At 37.0% G+C, this 27,185-nt stretch overlaps 1 protein-coding gene across 2 annotated transcripts in view; it reads right to left on the bottom strand.

Annotated features, from left to right (window-relative positions):
* The window catches only part of LOC144449161 (papilin-like), a 55,761-nt gene that overhangs the window by 7,399 nt on the left and 21,177 nt on the right, over positions 1-27,185 (bottom strand). Inside the window, exons 13-30 of one of the 2 annotated variants that reach the window (XM_078139641.1) lie at positions 26,443-26,616; positions 25,928-26,107; positions 24,597-24,735; positions 22,460-22,598; positions 20,668-20,957; positions 20,030-20,218; positions 19,333-19,518; positions 18,851-19,215; positions 17,669-17,864; positions 10,899-11,117; positions 10,439-10,654; positions 9,836-10,003; positions 8,601-8,810; positions 6,538-6,759; positions 4,607-4,822; positions 3,591-3,809; positions 1,543-1,767; positions 222-758 (exon numbers count right to left, since the gene is read on the bottom strand). In XM_078139641.1, coding sequence (XP_077995767.1) covers positions 222-758; positions 1,543-1,767; positions 3,591-3,809; positions 4,607-4,822; positions 6,538-6,759; positions 8,601-8,810; positions 9,836-10,003; positions 10,439-10,654; positions 10,899-11,117; positions 17,669-17,864; positions 18,851-19,215; positions 19,333-19,518; positions 20,030-20,218; positions 20,668-20,957; positions 22,460-22,598; positions 24,597-24,735; positions 25,928-26,107; positions 26,443-26,616 — 4,090 coding nt within the window. The remainder of the gene's footprint in view (positions 1-221; positions 759-1,542; positions 1,768-3,590; positions 3,810-4,606; positions 4,823-6,537; positions 6,760-8,600; positions 8,811-9,835; positions 10,004-10,438; positions 10,655-10,898; positions 11,118-17,668; positions 17,865-18,850; positions 19,216-19,332; positions 19,519-20,029; positions 20,219-20,667; positions 20,958-22,459; positions 22,599-24,596; positions 24,736-25,927; positions 26,108-26,442; positions 26,617-27,185) is intronic. The other variant, XM_078139650.1, reaches the window with a different exon arrangement.

Raw genomic sequence — 27,185 nt, 5'->3', positions numbered from 1 at the left:
TACACACAGCATAAATTTTTATGAAGTCAAACAGTAATGTACCTGCACAGACAAACTTGCATCAATAAATGTTATCATAATTGTCTACAAAAACAGTCATAGTTTGAATCAGATGGAGAGCTCTATCATAAAATTTGCTTTGTAAGATAATGACATTTAAGGATGGATATCATAGCACTATGTTCATGTCTTGTAATGAAGGATGACAACTAGTTCTATACCTGGACATCCCATCATATTCTGTCCAGCAGTGGTGATTCCATCATTACAGCATCCATATTGCGTTGCTTGGCATCCAAATAGAATTTCTCCATCTTCTTCACTTTCACCACTAGTTTCTGGACAGCCAGCTTTACGTTCTCCATTAGCTGCAGTGACACCATCAGCACAACAACCATACCTAGTTGTTCTACAATCACCACCAGTTTGGGGCACTTCTCCTCTATTAATTTCTTCTTCCACAACTTTGGGACAGCCAAAATAACCACGTCCTGTTGCAGCTGTCCTTCCATCTGGACAGCAACCATATGCTGTTTGTCTACAGTCCCTGCCAGGTATCGGTACTCCCTTGTCAAGTTCTCCTTCAACTGGTGGACAGTCTGAACCATCAAGATGTTCTGCAGCAGTCACCCCATCTGGACAGCATCCATATGGAGTTATCTGGCAGTCCACTTCAAAAACAGGTACTTTACCATCTCCACTATATTCTGATTTATCATCACTCTCATCAACTTCATTTGTGTCTGGTCTGTGTGCTCCTACATACAAAATAATAACAAAACTTGATGCAATAAACTGCTAATTAAATTAGTTTTAATTGCAATATGTCCAATTTATACCTATGTGCCATGTAAAATGTTCATACTACTACAGAAACTGAGCTTTCAGCTAACTAAGATAGACAGTACTATATTTGTGACATGTTGATACAAGCTGTTGAGTGGATGTTGATCTAAATAGTATTCACAATAAGGTGACATCTCTGATAACTTCAATGACCTTACAATGTACATTTTGTTTGGAGACTACTAGAGTTTACACTATCCCGATTACACATGGTGATTATATCTGCACAACAGAGGCACATCTATCACCCACTTGTGTAATCTAGCATATCAAGCAACAATAGTTTTAGTTTGTCTCTATCTTCATAGGCTGAAAGCTTCATTTCAACAGTTGTTGCATATTACTTGCGCACATATTATATAAACTTTTATTAACTTTAAAAAAACAAACTATTTTGTACTTCCATCAGATATAGAAATGTGTAACCTAGTGTATGCCTGTAATAGAATAACCAATTAACACTTCACTAAAACTTAAAAGAAAGTTAAACTTTACAATAAAATTGGCAAAAATCAGCTTAAATGAATCATGTATGCATATTATCTAAACTTCATCTCACAGATTACCAAAATCATCCTACATCAATAAAGCTCAAACCACTTTGAAATATTGAGAGTTGGTATTTCCATGTTAAAAACCCTAATTTGACTGCACCAATCAATGCGTAAATAACTTAAACATTTTATTCAATTTTACCTTCACAATCAGCTAACCGTCCATTTCCTACAGTTCTTGTGCCTGGGATTTCCCTACCAGTGTCATCAACACACCAACAGTATCCACCATTGTAACCATAACATTGCATCTTGACATAGTCTCCATCTGGGTCGCAATTAGGAACAAAGTCTTCAACTCCAGACTGGATAGCGTTAAGAGCTTCTTCTCTGTGTCTAAGACACACAGTATGCTTTCTCCTATATGCTGCACAGAGTAAGGGTGGGGTTTGATTAGTCTTCAAATACAGACTTTTAAACACTTTGTCCAGTGAGGACTGTGTCTTACCAAACAGAAACAGAACTTTTCAACAAGTTAGTTTAATGAACTGGCTATAAACCATAAAAGTGATACCTATAAATAAAGGTCAATGAATATGCTAACTATGGGTCTATGAAATAGGAGTTTTCTTTGTCAGATTGACTCTGTGTCTGTTTGTATGTATGTATGTATGTATGTAAGAAAGGTAGTGTGGTTCGAATAATGTTCTTTGACTTTAGTAGCGCATTTAACACAATCCAGCCCCATCTCCTAGCAGAAAAATTAACGAAAATGTCTGTTAATCCATCCACTATTTTATGGATTATTAATTACTTGACAGGCCGCCCACAGTTTGTCCGTGTACAGAATCTAGTTTCTGGTAATTTACACACAATACAGGTGTGCCTCAAGGCACTGTGCTTTCCCCATTTTTATTTTCATTGTATACAGCGGATTGCCGCCATGCCGATGACACCTGTTCTCTTCAGAAATTTGCAGATGACTCGGCTTTGACTGGGTTTATTCAGAATGACGATGATATCATGTATAGAAAGGAAGTCGATAATTTTGTCCAATGGTGTGACAGAAATTTTCTGTATTTGAATGTTAGCAAGTGTAAGGAGCTGGTTATAAATTTTAGGAAAAAGTCAACAGCAATTACACCTATTTATATCAATGATAAAGAGGTTGAGATGGTTCATTCATATATTATAAGTATCTTGGTATGGGGATTGATGGAAAACTAAATTGGAGAGAAAACACTGAAAATCTGTTCAAAAAATGTAACTCCCGTATGTACTGCCTTCGTAAATTGCGATCCTTTGACATCAGTCGTGACTTTCTGAGTAAATTCTACACATCTGTTGTGGGCAGTGTCTTGTTTTTTGGTGTTGTGTGTTGGGGAGGGAATTTGAATAAACAATTGAAAGGCGGCATAGATAAAATTGTTAAGAGAGCGGGTTCTGTTATAGGCAAAAGACAAGAGAAATTCGAGGAGATATACAATAAGAGAGTTTTGAAAAAGCTGTTAACAATTCTAGAGAATGACCGTCATCCTTTGTATTCCACTTTTTGTAAATGTAAGAGCACTTTTAGCGAACGATTTAATTTACCAAAGATTGTAACTGAGCGCTTCAGGAATTCTTTTTTACCACAGGCAATAAGAATTTTTAATGACCAGTGTTGAGCTGCAGTGCAGTGATCTTGTGGGTTTTGAGTTTTGAATTATTGTAGCTATTTAAATTTAACATTACATGTATGTGTATCTTGTTGTGTATCTGTAATAAGTGTATCATTTTGTATTTTGTGAATTGTTATACTGCTGGCAGTGTCCCAAATTCCCCTTGTGGGATCAATAAAGTATTTATTATTATGTATGTATGTATGTATGTATGTATGTATGTATGTATGTATGTATGTATGTATGTATGTATGTATGTATGTATGTATGTATGAAGTGTGTGTGTGTGTGTGCATGCATGTGTGTGTGTGTGTGTGTGTGTGTGTGTGTGTGTGTGTGTGTGTGTGTGTGTGTGTGTGTGTGTGTGTACATCCAATATACATGTCCACTGTATTCTGTGTTACACACATCTACCCAGAGCCCTGTCCACTCAGATACAATTTGCTTAAACATTCACATCTCTGCCAAGAGAAGCACTTTCACTAAAGAAATATACTCTAACTTCCATCTCTATGGAGACTGTTATGCTTCCTTTTATTTGGACTTACAATTGGCTTCTTCTTGAATATTTTGTTTAAGAAATACTTACGTTCACAGTCAGTTGGAGGCTGGTCAGCTCTATTCCTGGTACCAACGACTTCTTCACCATTAAGATCAACACACCAACAAGAATTAACGAAGCCATAGCACTGTTGAGGTTCATAGTCACCATCATCTAAACATTCAGGAATGAACTGGTCAGGGAACAGACTGATCAGGGCATCAGCTCTCTCTGTTCTGCATGGTGTGTCTCTTGCAGGTTGATAATCTGAAATCAAATGTATACACATATACACGTTTGATCTAAGAAATGAACTCTACTAAAAGGGGTCTTTTTCATTCTCTATTCAAAATATTGTGGTGTAAATTGCCTGTTTTTTCTTTTACCTTTATAGACATGCAGCGTTCTTCCCGGATTTTTAGATAGCAGGGCAGCTGATTTGCGTAATTTATTCAAGGATTTGCTTAACAATATACCCTAGAAATTGAGGTGTTGTTGCAGTGCTTTTAGCAGAGGTTACTCTATTAGGGGCTTGGTAAACAAGCTTACTATGATAATGTGATACCAAGTAATTCATGCAAACACACATGGTATTTCATGTGTCCAGTATATAGCATACAAAAACATGACAGACTTGATGATCTCTTTACTTTCAAATAGCACATTGGAATAATAATAGCCAGACACTGGTGCCAAATCTAATGCATAGTGGTTGACCAGTAATGCAGGGTGGTGAAACAGAAAGCAGGGCAGGGGTGCCATGTGAAAAGCCCCTGGTGAGAACACTGACATGGCTTTAAAGCTCTTTTTAAAAGTACCTGTGAAGTTATCATACAAAACAAACCTACAAGGAAATGTGATTAAAAGACTGAGAAATTATCATCATCATGATATATTGACAATAGCCTATATACAGAAAGTTTGCAACCATATATGTATAGGAAATCATGGCGATATATCGACAATAGCCTATATACAGAAAATTTGAAAATTTGCAATCATATATGTATAGGAAATCATGGTGCAATTGTTGCCACTTTGGATGTATTACAAGGCAGACTTACCACTGCAGTCTGGTCTTGGATCATGTGGTCCAGTTCTAGTTCCAGATATCTCTTGGCCTAGTTCATTAACACACCAACAGTAGCCAGAATTACCCCAACATTGTCTTGCTTTAAATCCACCATCCTCCTCTGAACACTCTGGAATGATCTGACCAGGTTCAGGATTTCTGAGAGCATCTGAACGTTGTCTTCTACATTCAGTGTCAACTTGTAGTTCTGTAGAGGAAAAAGTTACCATTACATGTAAGATATATATAGTCAGTTTTGCATATTTTAACCTTGTATTTTTCTTTTAAGGTCTAAATACCATGGTAGCAAGAACTGCAAGTGCTATTGGGTAAAGTTTCACTTTCCTATACACATGGCAAGAGATTTGAGAAGAAAGAAGGGGTTACCCAGGGTAATTTTTCATTTTCCTATATACATACAATATCAGACATAGGGGATTCAAATTTTCATTTTCCTGATATTGCAGCTGATTTGAGATTGGAACTCTGGTAACCGGTGGGGCTACTAAGTACATTTTCAGTACACTATATATGGAGCAGTTGATTTGAGACAAACTGTGGTAACAAAAAATATAAATGTCACATGGCAGTTTCCTTTCCGTATGGCAATGAGTTTGGATAGGAACCCCATTTTCAAATATGTATATTGATCCTCCTTCTCTCCCTAGGGGTATTCGTTTGTACACAACTTGAAGGGTAACAGGACAACTGCCCCCCGGACAATTGCCCCCGAAGGACAACTGCCCCCCGGACAATTGCCCCCGAAGGACAACTGCCCCCCGGACAATTGCCCCCCGGACAACTGCCCCCGAAGGACAACTGCCCCCCGGACAACTGCCCCCGAACGAAAAAAAAAACTAGTATTACAGATGTACGGGTTTGTCATTCATTAAAAAGTCACCATCGTCAACTTACCGCCGCAATTTGCGTACATTATACTCACTAAACACAAACATGAAGTCATTTTTTTTACTGGAAAAGATTTATTTATTATCAGTTCAATACAAAATATACAGGTAACAAGATAGAAAACAAGTCAAAAGTAGAAAAAATATTGAGACTCAGAATGTACATTCTCGTAAGACTTTGGTGACAGTAAATGGTGACTCGGCTCGGTTTATCATGATCAGCCAGTGTTTAAAACTGTATTGTGGGCTATTCCCCGAAGAATAATCTAGCACGTGACGATTTTCAAAATCTTGCACTATTGCATGGATTCTGGTTGCAGAATCTTGATACTGTCGACGTTGTGGTTGCGCTGATTCACCGGCAATCATTTGGTTGATGACGACGTTGTTAAGTGCCTGCTCTCGTTTCAGAATATTGAGATTGGTTGTGTAAATTCCATTGTATTGGAAGTATTCTTAAAGTGAGAATTAAACATCCAGAAGCACACTAGCACTCGGGTAGGTGATTCTGGCAAGCCGAAATCTCTTCTCAGTCGAGACTAATTCCCGACTTGGACCTGAACGATCCCGTACGAGAGTATGAGTGCTAGAGTGCAACGTTAGAACTATCCATACTTATACCGTTCAACTCTACGACTCACAACACCTGTATATGATATTGAATGACAAACCCGTACATCTGTAATACTTTTTTTTTTTCGTTCGGGGGCAGTAGTCCTTCGGGGGCAGTTGTCCGGGGGGCAGTTGTCCTTCGGGGGCAGTTGTCTGGGGGGCAGTTGTCCTTTGGGGGCAATTGTCCGGGGGCAGTTGTCCGGGGGGCAGTTGTCCTAGAATCAACTTGAAGTACAAGTTGGGAGAAAGAGGATTAATATGATGGAACTAACTAACTGTACAGGTTTATCACAAAGTATTGATCTCATACCACAGATTTCAAACTGTTAACTATGAAGTTGTCTTTCATTTCAAATTCATTTATTTGCTCTGTGCCAAAAAACAAACAAAATAGACTCCATACCTTCACAGATTGGTTGTGGTTCATTAGGTGCCCTCCTTGTACCTGGTACTTCTTCTCCATCATCATTAACACACCAACAATGTCCAGTACTTCCATGGCACTGCATATGTTCGAATGCACCTTCTGCAGTACATTGTGGAATAAAATTACCAAGCAAGAACTCTGCATTTAATGTGGCTTCTGCATACTTCCTTCTACACAAGGTGTCCTCAGGTTCTTCAGCTGAAAGTTAAACAATGAACACATAACAATGATACAGTACTCTAAATGTTTGACACTTGTATCAGCTATTGCTGAGTATTTCAATGACAGACATCTGTACAGTCAAACCTGTGTATAGTGGTCAGCCAAGGGACTAACAAAATGTGGCCACTATAGAGAGGTGGCCTTTCTGTAGAGGTTGGTTGTTTTTGTAATCAGGTGGCCAAAACATTTAGAAGTTAAGAGAAGTGGGGACATAAACTAAATACAACATAATATTAAGGGTTTAAAAACTAATTATTTTATCTCACATCAAAAATACATGTACATGTATTTACAATTCAATGACAACTCTGCTTTGCATACATTCTAGAAGTAATTTTGCAGTTTCTGTGAAAAATATCAATCATGAATAGTCTAGTCCAATTACAAATTTATGTAACACAGTTTTTCGTCTTTCAAATCTTTCTTTTACGATCACCTGGTGCGTTGCTTTCGAACTCCTCCAAAAATTCAGACTTGCGTTTCTTTATGATCAGTATCTGGGTACGCCCAACACCATACTTCTCAGCCAGTTTGCGTGAGCCCACAGAACCACTCGCTTTGTACAGACTGATAATCTTGACCTTCTCGTTTAAAGTCAACGTCTTCCGAACAGCCTTCGCCATGGTTTCGATGATAAACGGTAAATAATGCTGCGATACAATTTGTTACGACGTGATAGCTACGATGCAAAAGCATAGAATGGTAAATGTACGAAGCTCTCGCTCCGAAACACAGTTGCCGCCATTGATGTTTTGTTTACGTTCACGCACAGAGTGACTGTGGTTCATGTGTTACGTGATGACGCACTTTGACCTACGACCTGTCAACTGTACTTCGATGTTGCTTTGTACGGTAAAGTTTCTGACTCCTTTCGGCACTGCAGCAAGTGTTAAATGGGTATCGTTGACATTACTGTGGGTCTATTGGCGGTACGGTCACCCTGTTTGATGTTACCGGGTGATGCCCACAGTGTGGCCGTAGTGAATAACATGAACGAACTACGTCATTGTCTTGTTTCCGTAGTGCAGTGCCTATTGTTAACCAAAGGAGGTGTGTGTTTTCACACCGATACGGCGATAAAACAAAACATCGGACAACCTCTGACGACTTTCTATTTCAATTGAGAATTTCAACTCAAAAATACCGACCGTTATACACGGTATAATAACCAAATTGGGCCGGTAATAGGTGGCTGCTGACCGCGTTAAAGAGGTGGCCGTTCTATCAAGTGTCATTAACATGTAAAATTGCATGGGACTGCCACAAAGTGACTGCTTAGAGAAGGTGGCCGCTCTGTCAGAGTGACCGCTAAGACAGGTTTGACTGTATGTGTTTTATCAGTGATTTAAAAACAGAAGTCCAAATATGTAGTACACATATGTACAATTTTCAAAAGTCATGTATCTATCGGTATGTACTGGTCAGTTGATAAATATTAAATTGTGTGCCTCCAAATTAACAGTTACAAATACCAAGTATTAACTATATTATATTGCTCTTCTACTTCAATGTGAATCAATTTTGCAATTGGTCTGGCTCTGGGTCTGTCTCCCTGCCTGTCTGTCTGTCTGTCTAGTCTCTAGGTCTGTCTGCCTGTCTGTCTGTCTGTCTGTCTGTCTGTCTGTCTGTCTGTGTATGCATGTCTATCTATTTGAATGTCTGCATCTGTCTCTCTTTTGACAAACTTGTCATACATACACATGTACATGGATGCTACATATACATATCGTGAACTGTCACAGTAAAAACCAAGTCAACACATAATTGAATTCCTTGAAAGATGTGACAGAATAACTATGCTTTAAATACTAGCCTACCTTCACAATTAGGTCTTTCAGCACCTGGTTCTCTACGTGTTTCATCAATTTCTTCACCCTTGCTATTAACACACCAACAATGTCCTGTGCTACCATGGCACTGCAATGGCTGGAATTCACCTTCCTCTGTACACTCTGGTACGAATGCACCAGGTAGGAACTCAGTTTCCTTTCTTTGTTGTCTGCATTCTGTGTCACTTTCTGGTTCATCTTTATGACAAAATCAGAATAACTCAGTGATTTATCATTTATGGCCATGTACACATCATTTATGGTGGTATGTGATATATCAACCTCACGCATGTATTTTTTGTGATCTTAGTGATGGATTATTAACAATCTCTCAAAGCTTTCCTGGCTTACAAAATTCCAATGAGAATTTCAAGTTGACCAATTCAATGATGCAATGTGGCATTGCACTTGCTGGTACAGCCACAAACTTCTGAACGAGAAAATCACCACATGAGCAATCCACTGAATACCATAATCAAAATGTCAAAGTTTGTAACAGTAGTGTGAGTAATATCAGTACTAATAAATAAAAATGGTTACAGAATGGTGTCAAGTTATGAGCACACCACTCATGCATTTTTGATCTATACTGGTGAGCTCACTGTAACTAACATAAGGTTGAACTGCTTGTGTTACAATTTTGTAACTCATGAAATTCTCTACTCTAGGTTGACATTGACATTCTGTAAGGATTTACTGTTTGTATGTTAGTGAGTTTGTTATTCTGTGGACTAAGTGACCATAACAAAGATTGAATAACGATAATACAACCAAGATCAAACTTGTGCAGAAAGTACAGTGTGCGCAACATCAATAAAATTGAACCAGTTGTCTTTTTTTCCCTTTTAACTCTGTCACTTAGTGGGAGTGTCGTTGAAAATGTGTGTAACATGCATTAAATGATTGTAACTGTATAGGTACAGACAGAAAGTTGCAATGTAACACTCGCATATGTAGTTTATTTGGTGGAGACATTGTTTTGAATAACGTCTCACACATTGTGTTTGTTGCCTGTGTTGTGTCTGGCAACCTTTACCATCAGTTTTGTGAAACACCGCTACAATTACACTCATGCAATTACTACAAACTCATGAATATTGACACACAGACTCTAACCGAGCAATGTTTTCAGCGGGGAAAAAATAAACTCTTGGTTCAATTATTTGCATAGACTGCAGTACTTTCCAAAGGAGCTATAATCTTGGTTGTAATAGACAGCTTACCAGTGTAGATGCACCTAGCAGTACATGCTTCCAGGCTGTTAAATCTGTTTCCATTTCCTTGACATCCTCCATAGACAAACTCTTCACACTGGCGGGCCTGAGTGTTGAAGTACCATTTGGAGAAATAGGCAAAGCAGGGACCAGAATCTTGTGGGAGCTGACATATATCTGTGTTGACAAAATGAATATCGTGAATTATGGAGTAAATATACTAAATATTCTATTGTTTACTTTGTCACACTGTTTAGTACTGTGGATATATAATATTTGTTATTTGCATTTAATTTTGTTGTTATTGTTGTATATTTTGATTATCTCTCTCTCTCTCTCTCTCTCTCTCTCTCTCTCTCTCTCTCTCTCTCTCTCTCTCTCTCTCTCTCTCTCTCTATATTGCTTTTGTGATGATTTTTCTAGTCATCAATTCAACTGATTACATAATAGAATTGAAACTAGAATTGTTTTCTATGAAAACTTATTGCTATCCCTAGATACAATAATCCAGAGTTTGAACTTATCCAATTTGAGTATGGTGAATAGAATTGAATAGAATAAAGACAAATATATTGGAGTAAAGAGTAAAGTAAAGCTTGTAACTTCACTTACCATCACAGGCTGGTCGTTCAGGTGGCGCCAGTCTAGAGCCCTCAATGGTTTCTCCTTCTTCATCAACACACCAACAGAAACCAGAACTAGGATCACATTGCAAAGGTTCAAACTCTCCTTCCTCGGTACACTCAGGGATATATCTTCCTGCCACTACTTCAGAGTCTCCTATTGCACTCTTACGTTGATTGTTACACTTGGTATCCTCTTTGTGGCCTGTAAAGATAATGTATGCACCATATTAACCAGTTGTAATCCTAATTTCACATTTCAAGGTTCAGTCAGATTGGGACAAAAATGTAGGTGTAAAATAGTAGTCTGGCAGAACTGTAGAAAAAGTTTGTTAAAAAAAAAAAAAAAAATGATCCTCTGTAATCCTTATCCTTGAAATAACACATATGCTAGAGAACCTGAACACCAGGCCTCTAAGCTATCATACTTTCACATCTCTGCTACCTACCTTCGCAGTTTGGTTTCTGAGTACCAGGTGCTCTTTCAGTTCCTTCAATTTTCTCTCCCTCTTCATCCACACACCAACAATACCCAGTGCCACCATGACACTGCATGGGTTCAAAGTCTCCATCTCGTCTGCACTGTGGAATATATCCACCTACCAAACCACGAGACTCGGCAAGGTGATCTTGTCTTCTCTGTTCACATTTATTAAGGAGTTCATGACCTGCTTACAATTTAAAATGAATGAAGATGACAAGATACAGTTAGTTAGACAGCGCAAATACAATCATGGGTAGCTCACCAATATTCGATGCTATGTAGTCCAGACTATTGGCACACCACCCAGGGATTATCTTTTACAGTCTGGTTGAAAGTAAAACAAAAACAAAAGTAAGCTTGAAAGTTTTCAGAAAGTTAAATGAATGAGAGAAGGACATAAGGAAGGTTGATCAAGTTTAGAGTCAAGTCTTGGTGTAGGTGAAGACCGATAGTTGCCAGTAATTAAGTTATGGGACTGAACTCGCATTTGAATTGTCTTCAGCACAACATCGACTTGCATTCCTCACATGGTTTGCACCTCAGTGTATTTTTTCATGGAAACGGCAGATTGATCGAAAGGTAACAACACAGACAACAAACCGGGGACAACAAGGGAAAGTTTTGCTCTGGTTATTTGACCACTTGATCCACTGTTGTTGTCCTCCTGAAATCAATGTGTTTACAGTGGCTTGAATGTGTCATATATAGAAAATGTCTGTGTCAACAGAACCAGCACACATTGCACTTACACATTTTTAATGATACAAGACAATGCACTGAATTTGACAGTATTTGTCATTACTTTGCTGGTAAGAGCAGATGGTGTACTATAGCTGGTGCGGCGGCTCCGACTGCAATAAGTGATGATATGGTCACATCAATGCAGAAAATGTATAGAGTTGCATACTCCTGCAAATGTTGCATTTTTTATGCAACTTTCTTTGTATTACTGACATTTTCAAAAGCACTTTGTAAAAGCTGAAGCACCAATGATTAGATCTGTTGCAATATCCACATAGTACTTATTTTATGTACATGTCTACTTGTAGTTAGTCAGATATTGCTATGACAGAACTTTCTTATCTAATTTATGCATATATTTGCATTTCCCATTCAATTTGCGATTTTTTTTCCTAACCTTTGCCACCAAGTTTGTAAATAGCATGCTGGCAAGCAGCTAAGCACTCATCCTCTCTGACAAATCTATTGGCATTTCCATCACAGCCACCATAGTAGAATTCTTCACAAACTCCTGTGTTGTTGTTAAAGTGCCACCTTAAATTGTAAGAAGCGCATGGGCCGGGGTCTCGTGGCAAGCTGCAAACTTCTGCTGTTTGAGTGGGTAGTATAAATGGTTTTTCTGCAAATTATAAATGTGAGGAGAGAAAAAAAAGGGAAAATGAAAAGAAACAGACATTTTAAAAGATGAATTAAATGAGCATCATATAGAAAAGTAAGACAACTAACATGAAAAAAAGAGATAATAATAATGAAATAAAAACTGTCCCCATTATACAAGACCAAAGATATACCAAAGACAGAGTAACGGACATGGAATTACATTAAATTTTATGAGATTAAAATTTTACATAGAAATACAAACAAATTTCTGGAAATAAGATAGGATCTGCTTCAAAATTACACTTGAAGGAATTCAAAGTGTTTTCAAAACCATTTTTTTCAATAATGATTTCAAAGTGGTATACTTCACAACCAGGTAACTATTAGAGGTAAAAAAAACACCAAAAGACATTAATTTTGCAGGACAAGTTATCGCATCTAGTACTTTACAAAATGCTAGATCTTGCAAGCAACTTGGTCCGCAAGTATTTGTTTTTGACCCCTATTTGTACCTCATAAAATATATACAGACCAACGTCCACTCTGCAGTAACCACTGACAATACATTGTTGATGGAAACAGTATCTTTAGTCAAATATCAAACACAACAATCTCAACAATAAGTTTGGTTAAATTCAACTGCTATGAAGACCTCCAGAACATACACTGCTTCGGGAATGTTTGCTTTTTGTTGTAAAAAAGAGCAAGATTTTAGTGGAACTGATGTTTGGATATAACATGATATATGTCATGTATTAGTCTAGACTAAGTCTGCAAGATGTGTAATATCGTGCAACCTTATCAGCCAAATGAATTGGTTGAGAGGCTGATCAGGGGTTGGCATGACATGTTATACAGACTATAGCCATAAATGTTTTCAAAGTGTACTTCTCACTGCTTCTATCAGGAATATTGTTATTTAACAAAACAATATGTAATTATTATATGTCTTGACATTCCACAACATATGTTCAAATTTGAATTTCATTATTTTTTTTTATTTTTTAAAGTCCATCTGAATTCAACCATTTTTTCACTACCTTTGCTAGGTTCTTTAGGAGTATAAGATTCACAAGCATCTTCACAGAGTATCTTCGTAGCAAACCTATTCTCATTGCCTGCACAGCCACCGTAGTAAAATTCTGTACATACGCTCACTTCTTTGTCATAATACCATTGTAAAGTGTAATTGTCGCATGGTCCTGAATCTCTGGACAAGCTGCAAACGTGTTTCATAGGTTCTTTGGTTGTTGTGAGCTCATAGGAACCTGAAGTTCTGAGCTCCACAGATAGTGTTTCAGTGTTTGTGAAAGCTGCATTTATCCAAGCATGAAAAGAAGAAATAGCACAATATAACTTTGAGCAGCATGCAAATTATGCAAGTACAAGAATGAAGCACATTTTAAGCATACCAAAAAAAAGGAATTTGTCAACTTGGCGGTAAGAATAAAGGTTACAAGTGTAAAGCATAATTATCCGGGAATTGCACATATACACAAAAAGATACTGCCAAATTATCATTTAATTTTTTAACAATTTAAGAAATGTTGTCACAAGCTAAGAAAAAAAGAATATTTTATAGAGCAGACTCGCAATGAATCAAAGGTACAAAGTTTGCATATTTGCAGATAATGTGTAATGTATGATGCATCACTGAAAAATATGGGATTTTATGTAAAGAAACCATGCTAACTGCCTTCATATTCTGCATGGTTTGTAATGTGTCAAGAGATCCAGTGTGTTCAATTTCAATATAATGATGTATTGAGAACTATTGTTTATCCTAACCTTCATGAGATCCACACACTTCTTCACAGTCCTCCATTGTCAAGAACCTATTAGCATTCCCTACACAACCACCATAAAAGAACTCAGTACATTTTCCGAGTTCTTGATTGAAATACCACCTCTCCATAAAACCTTCACAGGGGCCTGCATCTAATGGCTGGCTGCATATTGCTTCTGATTTGGTGGTTTCAGGAACAGAAGTGTAAGTATATGTTGGCTCGGTGGTTATGAATTTAGCAGCTGTAGCAGCAGTTGATATGTGTTGGGTAGTTGTAGCACTTGATGTGTGTTGGCTAGTTGTAGCACTTGAAGTGTGTTGGGTAGTTGTAGCACTTGATGTGTGTTGGGTAGTTGTAGCACTTGATGTGTGTTGGCTAGTTTTAGCATTTGTGGGTACTATAGTTGTTTCATCTGAGAATTCGGTTGTTCTAACATCTGTGGTGGGTATTGTTGTTATGGTAGTAGTGGGTATGACTGTGGTGATTTTTGCAGCAGTTGTGAGCTGTGCTACTGTTGTTTCAGCTAGTGTGGTTTCTATTTACAAGCAACAATATGGGGAAAAGAATGAAAATGTGGTAGAATACACAGTAGCACAGAAAAGGTCATTTTTAGCAAACATATTACAATATTATTGTAGTGCCACTCAACTTGTTTTATGTTGATTTCAACATTGAAAATAATAACTACGTTTAACTGTTTTTTTCCAAGTTTCTTTATCGATGCAGTAACCTGATAATTTACTGCATTTTACATAGTTATGGAATTAAAAACCATAAGAATTGTAAGATGATACACATATCAATAAAATTGTCTCCAATACAGAATTGGTCTAGTTGATTTGTAAAGTTTTCAGAATTAGTCAATTGGTCAAAAATTGAACAAAACCCAGAAATGGTTAATTCGAATAAAACATAAAATACAGATTGTGATGATGAAATCAATGAATGAATAGAAATGAGAGTGACACTCTTCACAAGCCTGGCTGTAACAAACAAAAATCAACTTTGAAGAGATTATGTCAGAAGTTTTAATTCATGATGAGCAATGGTAGCAGTAATTGTTACTTGGTATACTAAACATTGATTAGTAAATTCATGCATTGAGAAGATTAAGAGTTCAGGTCAAACAAAACACGATAGAATGAGCTGTAATATAAGTCATGGAAGTGCAGTATCTGTGCTAATGATAGTTTTAGTGGTACATAATTGGTGCATAATTGTCAACAGTGAGCCTTGATGACACTTCTTGCCTTTCCAAAGCACTCTAGTGGAAGCATTATTAAAAATATAAATTCTGGTCTAGTGCTGGTGCAACAGTAACATTGACTTTCAATCACACACTGGGATGTGGCTTGTGCAAGATAATATGTAACATGAACAGTGTTTTTGTTAAGGGCGGTAAATAGGTATTACATCTACCTGACTTCCCCCTCTCATTTCACCAGGGTTCCCCACAAATATTATGGTAAAATACATGGGAAACTATGCCAGTGGTACCAGATTCCCCCCTTCCTGTTATTAGGGTTCCCAGCCCTTAGCAAAAATACTAATGAACTTTTTTACAAAACATTTTGTGGATGAAAGACTTGGTGCAGAGACAACACAGTAATGATTTTCTTGCATTTCAAAAACATTCTGGAAAGTGGTTGTTGGTGTTGTGTGGTGTGGTGCAATACGAATGAAATATTGAATTTGTTGGCTTCCAAACACAGCAGTGATGGTGCAATATTTAATTTGTTGGTGTTTGAACACAGTGCATATAAAAGGGCTTGTGCAGTGATGGTGCAATATCAACTTTCTTCAAGTACTCTGTGTCTGTGAAGTGGCTATAATGTTGAATTTGATGGCTTGCCACAGCTTTCTTGACATTCAAACACATTCTGCAAATGCAAGGGATGGTGCAATACTAACTTCAAACATTCCAGAAAGTGGTTGGTTTATTAGTTGCTCGTTGAAATTGAATATTGATCTTGATTTTCAGTAACATACAATACAAATGGATGGATATTCTTGACTTTCAAAACATTTTTGGGAAGTCACATGGAACTGCATAATGCAGTGCAAGTGCAAAATGTACTTTGTTGAATTTCAGGACATTCTGCGAAGTGGATAGTGCAGTGGAAGTGGATAGTGCAGTGCCAGTACTATGAGAACTTTGTTGACTTTCAGGACATTCTGGGAAGTGGATAGTGCAGTGCCAGTACTATGAGAACTTTGTTGACTTTCAGGACATTCTGGGAAGTGGATGCAGTGGAAGTGGATAGTGTGGTGCCAGTGCAATATGAACTTTGTTGAATTTCAGAACATTCTGTGAAGTGACGAAAAGTGAAATGCCAGTACAATATGGACTTTATTGACTTTTTGATCATTCTGGAAAGCGAGAAGTGCAGTGCTAGTACTATGTGAACATTGTTGACTTTCAGAACATTCTGGGAAGTGGATAGTGCAGTACCAGTACTATGTGAACTTTGTTGACTTTCAGAACATTCTGGGAAGTGGATAGTGCAGTGGAAGTACTATGTGAACTTTGTTGACTTTCAGAACATTCTGGGAAGTGGATAGTGCAGCCAGTGCTATGTGAACTTTGTTGACTTTCAGAACATTTTGGGAAGTGGATAGTGCAGTGGAAGTACTATGTGAACTTTGTTGACTTTCAGAACATTCTGGGAAGTGGATAGTGCAGTGCCAGTACTATGTGAACTTTGTTGACTTTCAGAACATTCTGGGAAGTGGATAGTGCAGTGCCAGTGCTACATGTATGTGAACTTTGTTGACTTTCAGAACATTCTGGGAAGTGGATAGTGCAGTGGAAGTACTATGTGAACTTTGTTGACTTTCAGAACATTCTGGGAAGTGGATAGTGCAGTGGAAGTACTATGTGAACTTTGTTGACTTTCAGAACATTCTGGGAAGTGGATAGTGCAGTGGAAGTACTATGTGAACTTTGTTGACTTTCAGAACATTCTCGGAAGTGGATAGTGCAGTGCCAGTGCTACATGTATGTGAACTTTGTTGACTTTCAGAACATTCTGGGAAGTGGATAGTGCAGCCAGTGCTATGTGAACTTTGTTGACTTTCAGGGCATTCTGGGAAGTGGATAGTGCAGCCAGTGCTATGTGAACTTTGTTGACTTTCAGAACATTCTGGGAAGTGGATAGTGCAGTGCCAGTACTATGTGAACTTTGTTGACTTTCAGGGCATTCTGGGAAGTGAATGCAGTGGAAGTGGATAGTGCAATATGAACTTTGTTGACTTTCAGAACATTCTGGGAAGTGGATAGTGCAGTGCCAGTGCTACATGTATGTGAACTTTGTTGACTTTCAGAACATTCTGGGAAGTGGATAGTGCAGTGGAAGTACTATGTGAACTTTGTTGACTTTCAGAACATTCTGGGAAGTGGATAGTGCAGTACCAGTACTATGTGAACTTTTTTGACTTTCAAAAACATTCTGTAGGGTGACTGGTGCTATGCTATATGGACATTCTTACTTAAAAATACTGTGGGAAGTGAAATATATAGTGCGACACTAAAACATTCAATGAATTGATTAGTCCAGTGCTAGTGCAACATATGATTTATAGATTTACCGCACAGCACATTTCTAACCTTCAATAAACTCTTTACCACTGAGATGTCCACAGGTGGCTAAGCATGTTTCTTCCCTTCTGAACTGATTGGCATTGCCACCACACCCACCATAGATGAATTTCTTACAAACTCCTTGAGCAATGTCAAAGTACCACCGCCGGAAGAAAGCCTTGCATAGACCTGATTCCTTTGGCAATTTACACACTGTGTCTGGCTTTAGTTGCACTACAGGCCTAATGGGCCTGATAATGGGTTTGCGGAAAATCCTTGGGGCTGCAGTAAGTACTATTTGTTCCTCTACTGTAGGTCTAAAGGATGTAGATTCGGCAAATGTGGAAGGTTCACCCTCAGTGGGTTTACCAATTGTAGTTTCAGCAAATGTGGAAGGAAAGTCATCAATGGAAGGTTTGCTAGGTTGAAATTCAGCAGAGGTGGGTGGTGGAGTTGAGAAATCAGCAGGTGTAGGGTTTGCAATTGAAGGGTCTATTTATAAAGAAAATTTAAAGAGCAAGATAAAACAGCTGCAATTCAAGTAAACCAACATGCAAATATAAAGACAAACTTGCAAGCATATAGTTCATTATGTTAAAGATATCATTTAAAATAAACACAAATGAAGTGAAAAAAATAGAAAGTGGCATGCTTGCATTTTATCATAGCTAAAACAGAAAATGAACAAACAGCATGACAATGTAATTTAGCCTGTGTATACAATGTGTGTTGTATACTGCAGTGTGTGTGTGTGTGTGTGTGTGTGTGTGTGTGCATGTGCGTGTGTCTGTGTTTGTCTGTGTGCATGCACAAGCATGAGTGCATATGTAAATATGTGTCAATGTAACTGTATTATGTATGTTTTATGGACACAACATTCCTTCTGTATCATGCCCAATCCACACTTTGAAATCAATATTTCAGGAGTTTACTACTCATGACTAGTATTTTCTGACTTTTAAACCAGGAATAAGTAACATGTACAATTCTTGAAACCATGACCAGCATTTCACACCTTCTTACACAATATTTCACTGAAAGTGAAAGTGATAACTTATACCATGTAGTATAACCAACATTGGTGTCTCTGATAAAGAGCTACAACACTAGTTCTGCTGATCCTAACACAATTTAATGAGGACAACAACAACAACAACAACAACAACAACAACAACAACAACAACAACAAGACAATCACTGATTAGTTACGCTACCTTGACAGGCATTTTCACAATCTTCCAGCTTATCAAATCTGTTACCATTTCCATTACAGCCTCCATACGCAAACTGCTCACACTGTTTGCTAACAGAGTTGTAGAAGTACTTGGGAATTTGAGCCCTGCATGGACCAACCACCTTGGGCTGTGTGCAAATATCTAATTCTGACCTAGAGGAGTCAGATTCATGCACAACATCACACTGCAGTTCACATGATGCCTTGTCTATGAATCTGTTCTGGTTGCCCAGACAGCCAGTGTATATGAACTCTCTGCAAGTCTGTGTTTGCTGGTCGAAGTAAAATCTCTGGAGGGAATTTTCACAATTGCCAGTGTCCTTTGGAAGTGAACAAGGGTCTGAAAAAAGAAAGAGAGGCATATTTAGATCATGACTTTGTACTTTCTGTACTGGCTTGATTTTCATCAAATGTTACAGCTCATAAAACATTCAGTACAAAATTCCTAACTACATACCTCTGGTGAATGTACCACATATATGTTCACATGAACTCTTGTCACGGAATCTGTTTTTGTTGCCTCTGCAGCCACCATACATAAACATTCTACATTCACCATGATTATCATCAGCTTCACGATCAAAATAAAAGCTGGGTATCTGTCCTTTGCAAGGTCCTACTTCATATGACAGGTCACAGATGTCTGTAGGAAATTTACAAAATTTATCAGTAAAAGGAAATGTAATTAATGTTTGCAACATTGCAATTATCAGTCAACCAATCAACCAACCAATCAATCAATCAATCAATCAATCAATCAATCAATCAATCAATCAATCAATCAATCAACCAACCAACCAACCAACCAACCAACCAAGTATCATGACTCACTTCTGCATTAAACCATAGACCCTATGATTAAACAGCACTCCCATTGGCAAAACCATCAAATCTTTTGTTTTTATGGATGCCATTAACTTCTGAATGAAATTCTTTTAAAACATACAATCTTTTTTCTCCTGAATGCCATCGACTTTTCAGTGAAATACATGTACTACTGGGAAATGACAACTTTTGAAACTAGGCTACAATACACTTCAGTCATGACTCACTTTCTCAAATAGCACTCCTTGTGGCCAAAACATACAATCTTTTGTTTTTATGATACCCCAACATTAAGTATACATTGAAGTCTAAGAATAGTGAACTCTGACCTTCTTGTGGGGGATCTGGTTCAGCATCCATACAGGAAGCAATACAATCATCTTCTGTATCAAATCTGTTCTTATTGCCTTCACAACCACCATACCAGAATCTTGTACATCGTCCATATTTCTGATCAAAATACCACTTTGTTATAAAAGCTCTACATGGTCCTGATTTCCTTGCAAGACTACAGATTTCTGTAGATGAAGATACCACATATATAAGAAACAATGAAAGCAAATAAAGACACTTTCAGGTCAACATAATGCATTGTTACTAGTAGTATCATTCATACCATTACTGAGACCCAATTTTCAGCTAAAGTCAGTTTACTAAATACACATACAAAGTACACACAGACTTACTGAGAAGCAAACTAATGCCAAGGTATCAACCACTTGTGTAATCTATCACATGCAACAACAATACTTTAAGTTTGTGTCTACACTTAGTGTAATACTAGAAATAGCATTTTAGTGGAATCCTATCTCTTATTAACGCAACAAAAATTCTGAAGTAATTTTTAAAAAAAAATTAAATAAATTAATATCTACATTTGTCAATAATATGTTTGCCAAAGTAATCACAAAGTAATCACAAACAAATACATATGTGATACCCATGACCATTTACTGATCACATTTACCTTGTTTACTTTCTTCTGAGACACATCCATGATATTCAAGGCCTTTAGCTGGGTCAATACCATTGGGACAGCAGCCATACAGAGTCTCCTGACAGTTCACCACAGTGTTACTGCCTGGACATCCAGCTCCATTGCGCCCAAGAGCAGGAGTCTTTCCATCATCACAGCAACCAAAGCGTAACTTACTACAAGGATTAACATTCTTTTGTTCCTCACATCCTTCATAATCAGGTCCACTTGCTGGTGTTTCACCATCCTCACAACAGCCATATCTACTTTCTGCACAATCTCTGGAAAAAAATCCAAGTTCATAGCAAGATTACTATTAGATTTGATATTTCAATAGTTTCACATTGTGTTAACTAATGGCATTAGTCTCTTTCATTCAATTTTCTCTGTATAGAGGCTTCTAGATAAAATAGAACTTCTTGAATTTGAAGCAAGATAAAATACGAAAATCAGTGCAATGGATCTGACAGACAGGAAACATAGTTACTATTGACTTGTACTTTGTAACGTTAATGTTTTATTGGCAATTTTTAAAGAGCTATTTTCACTTACAAATAAGGACAAATTACAGACACAAATTTCAAGTTGCTAAATATAACTTGGTAATCTGTTATTCTGAATCTCACAAGTTTGATGTGTACACCATCTCTCAATTCGATATCGTCCCTCTCTCACTCACTCACTCACTCTCTCTCTCTCTCTCTCTCTCTCTCTCTCTCTCTCTCTCTCTCTCTCTCTCTCTCTCTCTCTCTCTCTCTCTCTCTCTCTCTCTCTCTCTATTCGATATCGTCTCTCTCTCTCACACTCTTTCTCTCTCTCTCTCTCTCTCTCTCTCTCTCTCTCTCTCTCTCTCTCTCTCTAGTACTATATATTAATGTGGTATATAAACAACATCAATAGCAAGATAGTAAAATATTTGATTATGGTTCAAGGAGAATGCAGATATTTTACATTATTGATGTATTCTATCAATCAGTATTCTTGGTTAAGGTTTGGGAAATACAGTATCATATAGAAGGATAAATCACAGTAATAGAACTAAGTGTAAATATAGATTTCCAACCTAGTACAATAATTTTGGTGACGAATCTGAGTCAAATAACTGATAAATTCATACAGAGATTACATAATTACAGTCCTTCACAAAAGCACTTACTATCATCACAAATATAAATTGAAACAGCAGTAAACTAATTATCAGGTCACATGTGTTGAGAAAGGGGTTGAAGCTGAGTTTATACATTTTTATTTTGGGGAGGAATTTTTTGCTGAATAATTAAAAGGTACACCCAGTATTCTACTTAAGGAAGAATAATAAATTGTCTTTCTACCAGAGGAGTATTTGTTTGTAAACAAAAATCTACAAGTCGGGTAAAACAGGATTTTAACCATCACTTGCAATTGGCTGAATTCAAACCTGGTTAGATATAACGTATAAATGTAATTTATCAGAATGTTTAACAAATATAAATCCTTAGTATGCAATCAACTCTTCTAACAATGCCAGAAGACAATTGTAATGTCACAGAGGGTAACTATGCATTGATATTAACATTATGTGAGAACAGGTTCCGGGTTTTATGTAAGTATTTTCACTTGCAATGAGTAAAATAATATAACGTCAGCTTGTGTCATTTTAGTAAAGAATCTTAAAATGTAGTATATCTACTGAACTGCAACTAAGAACACTTTGACTTTGAGGACTTCAAGATCTTAGTAAAGTTTGCTGGCACTAATGCCTCCCATTTTTGTTGTTTTCCAAACATATCTATTAATTTCCTACCTGTAGTTAACTTTGGGACATCCTTCCTGGAATGGTCCATTTGGGATACTGAACCCATCAGCACAGCAACCAAAATCAGAGTTACGACAGTCTATTTGTAGTGGTTCAGCTGGATTTTCTACAAATACTGGATCAGGGACTGTCAGAAAACACAAAAGTTAGTAACAAACAGAGTTAGAATTATAGATCATAATGGAATACTTTATTTTCACCCAGTAATTGTTTTCCGTTTCAACTGGCCTTTTTCCCACATTGTGAAAAATCCATGAGAAACCACAAGAGATTCTCAGCATGTATAATTTTTAGAATTAGTGAAAATAGATGTTTGGCACAACGAGTAACTACTGTACTTGTGAAAAATAAAGAATTCCACATCATTTAATGATGTGCAAGTATTTGAACTTTTTACTGCAGGTTACTGCACACACACACACTGTGATGACATGTACATTACAATGTGCAAACTCTTTTACTTTTTGCATCTCTCACATCATAATTTGACTAATTTTACAATATTCTCTACAATATTTTCTTACATGTACTTGGCAGAAACAAACTGAACTTTTGTGCCACTATAAAAAGTGCAATGCATGGTATTATAGACAATATTTTAAGCAGTATTTAACATGTAGACCATTTTATACTGACGATGTTTACATTGGAAAGATTTGTGCCTGGATTATATTCCATTCCTTATATTTTTCCTTCACTCAGCCAAGAAAAATACAAATGACCATGTACAATGAGTTGAAGATGAGTAGTGACCACTCGTTGGTTATGAGCATTTTCTGGCTGAATGGAAAAAAATATTGAGGAATGATATGGTAGTAGTAAGTGTATTTTAAGAAAAATCTGGGAAAAAATTGGTGATTTCTATTGTTTTGACAATTGAGGTTTATCTACTGGAAAGTCACATGAACATTTAGTAAGTATTTTTAATAAGGTTATATGTGCAAAACAAACAATTAATAAGGTTAATAAACAAATAATACACCTTTCCTCTGTGACATACACTTCAATTCAAGACAATTCAAACTTTAGCTGTTCTGGTAAATAAGTGTTTTTAATAGTTTTCACACAGTTTCAATATACACTCCAATGATTTAAAACAATGAAATGAGATGGGATCCTAGACAAAGGTATGCGAGAACTACAATTCAACATGTGCCCTGCCTATGCAATGTCATTACTATTCATGAGCTTGTTCATGAATATTAAGTATGGGTTGGGTTACTCATTATCCTTGGCTTGTAACTTTTAGTCTTGCTCTTGCAGCAATAATGAATGTAGTATTTTGAGTGTACTCTACAACTCTGGTTCTCTTTCCTTACCCACTACGCCAACAACTGGTACACTCACTACCAAAACCAGAACTAGGACCTGATAAGGTTACAACATTCATCCCCTCAAAATTGACTTCTAACAATGTAAGAACTATATGCATGTTGCAATGAAAACCTTGATAACAGCAAAAGCCTATCAATGAATTTGAACTTGATAAAAATGACAACCTTCAACATGACGCAGTGTCATCTGTGTGTCTTAATTAGAACTTGTCTACAGTTAAATCAAAATGTATGTGCCACTAAGTAATAAAATAAAATGTGACCATTGTAGTAATCACTCTAAAACACTGTCACTGTACAAATTACTGTAAAATACTGGACTAAGTGCACAACTACATTTCAGTTTTCTACTGCCAATTTTCATTCCTATATTAAACTTAACTACCATACTTCACTTTTTAAAATTCACTTCACTTCAGTGATGAGTATTAAATTTGCTGAACACCTCAAAAAAATTGCTTTGTTATGTATGATTGTTTTAAAGCTATCATGATATTTGAGACGTACTCGTCTAGCAAACCTCATTGACAAATATTACACGAATGTGGAAGTACAGCGATTACAAGTAAGACAATACTTTCTCCAGGTGTCTGTAGCTGATACTGACTGAATACAGGATGAGGAATTGGACTAGTATACTGTATTGTGCCTTGAAGTAATCTATCAAAAAAATCTTAATAACATCCCACTCTGAGTCAGTCATCTGCTCTGAATCAAATCACTTCTGAGTACACATTTGATCATTTAAAATGATATTCTGCCTCGAAATAATCTATAGAACGTCAACAAACCTTCTTCACATTCCTGGGAATTGCATCCTTCTCTGCTGACTGGTCGGTTACCAGAGTTACATTCAGACACTGATGCTTCACCATTGTGGAAACACATCACTTCCCTGGAACGCAGACCACCACCACATGTCTGTGTACACTGTCAGAACAGATAGGAGAATCTACAATTACTGAGGTTCTGAATACATCATTTAAATTATTTGACCTACATAAGTGTGATGAATTCTAAGTAGCCACACAATTTCTAAGGTTTCAAATATTTCTGAGAATCTCAATACTAACTAAGTTCAAGTAATATTTTGCATATTGAATTCAAGTTACATTAAATTTTGAACTGTAAGTTCACCTAATCTTGTAGTGTTCCCCTTAACACAGTAATAAAGGTGCCAAGCCCTCTTGTCATTTCTGTCCATTGCCTTGATAAGTCAATTCTCAGCTGTATTTATCCTAAATGGGCAATTTGACTTGGCTCGCTAAAAATCTACACAACACAGAAGAGAAAATACCGTAAAACAACAAATCTACTGTACGGTATATTCTTAAAGTCCTATCTCTTTTATGACAAAGATGTCCAGATATTCAATAGAGGCAGATTGAAATAATCTCAAAACACACATTTCACTAAACTGAGTTATTTCACAAATTCAACAGTCAGCTATATAATACATGTATTTCATTGAGATTTGCAGATCCTGCTTGTGACAGACATGCAATTACCGGTATGTAAGTCCACAGTTTCTCTTTGGACCATGACTTATCAGGTACATTTTTATCAACAGACTCAGACATCACCACAGGCTAATTCACACACCATCAATCACAACTTCGTGGTGCAGTTGGCAGCATTGTTATTTTTGTTTATACTCTTTTTCTCATCTCTCTTGATTTGGTCTAGACTATTATTAGTTTCTCACACCTAAATTTCAACAAATTCAGATTTCTTTCTTGGACTATCTGCAAGGCATACCTTAGCTCAATCTGTATTTTTGTTTTCTTTTAATTACTCACTATGTGGGATACCCATTCTGAGATTACTTTCAATTGCTGTATAGTACTTCAGTCCATAGGAGTGGGTGGGCTTAGAAACCAATAAAACAATGGTTGTGCATAATAAGTCTTGGGTCTTCATTATCTTTCAGTGATTACTTTTGTCTGATCATTATCTACCTTGTTTTTTCCTTTAATTAGTAACTGCAGCTAATGATAGAGGTAAATCAAATCCCTAGTGGTGACCACAGGTATACTTACAAATACAATACATCATGCATAACAGAAGGTCTGACAAGTAATTACAACATAATGAGTACTGAATTGTTCAGTAGTTAATATACCTTTGTCCAGGGTCCAGAAAACCACATAGCAGTGCAGGGGTCATTTTCACACAACTTGCTTGCTTCAGGTTTTGTTTCAGCATCACACTCATCATTAGCCAGGGTTTGTAATTCAAATCCTATCATTGCAGCACATACCACAGTTCTGGTCTGTACTCCGTTGCCACAGTTACTGGAACACTGTCACAGAAAAATGTGACAAAGTTAGTCATTATTCGAATCCTCCTACAGCAACACGCACACCACTACTGTCTGAGACTGTACTCCATGGCACACGTTACTTGAATACTTGTGACACAAAAATGCCACACAGTGAATAATTCAAAAATTACAGCAGCACATCAACCTGTACAGTTCTACTCATGGCCACAGTTACACATTTGAAATTGTTCATCTGTCATCATTTATATCTTCTCTATTATTTGAACAATTTGATGACAAATATGACTCTAAGCAAATACCTAAATCTAATTCTGGCCATATACCAGCACCCCTGCAAAGTGCATATTGCTCACCTCACTCCATGCCGATGCATGCCACATAGGTGGACACGCCCTGTTGGATATGCATTCCTCTATAACTTTAGGTTTCCTATTGTCATCACATCTCCCATCTGGGTAGATTGTTCCTGACTGGGTGGAGCAGTAGACCTGACGTGATACCATGCCACGACCACAGTCTTGAGAACACTAATGATACAATGTGACATAATCTTTTATTTTCTAAAAGTGTATATTTTTGACTAGTCTAGCAAGTGCTTTGAAGTTTGTTATGAGGAATCTAAGAGGACATTCACACAATGTCACACAAGATAAAGCTCAATAAACAAACTTAGTTTGTTTAGGGGAGGGGGAGTGTGGCGTCAATGCAATTGTTGAACTTGCATTGCACACTTCTAACCAAATTTCAAAAACTTTCATGCCTTCAATGATATCAAGTTCTGTATTTACTACTGAGATGTTGATAAGTTCATTAAATTGACTTCTAATTTGATATACAGTGCTGGGTTTACAGTAGTATTTTAATGTGTTTATCATCATGTTTTTTACATTGCATCAATCGTAGTGGTAGGACCATTACAATTTTCATCATGGTTTACCTCATATATAAATGCATCAATGTCACATTTGTGAATGTTTATTTGGGAGGAGGGGACGGGATTTTGTCTTAAATAAACAAAGTTCATTTATTGAGCTTGTGAGACATTGTGTGATTGTCCCTAAAGAGTCAAAGATTTTATACATCAACTGATCATTCA

Source organism: Glandiceps talaboti, chromosome 2, assembly GCF_964340395.1.
Source record: "Glandiceps talaboti chromosome 2, keGlaTala1.1, whole genome shotgun sequence".
In the NCBI taxonomy this organism is placed as follows: Eukaryota; Metazoa; Hemichordata; class Enteropneusta; family Spengelidae; genus Glandiceps; species Glandiceps talaboti.
This window is presented reverse-complemented; position numbering and strand designations above follow the sequence as displayed.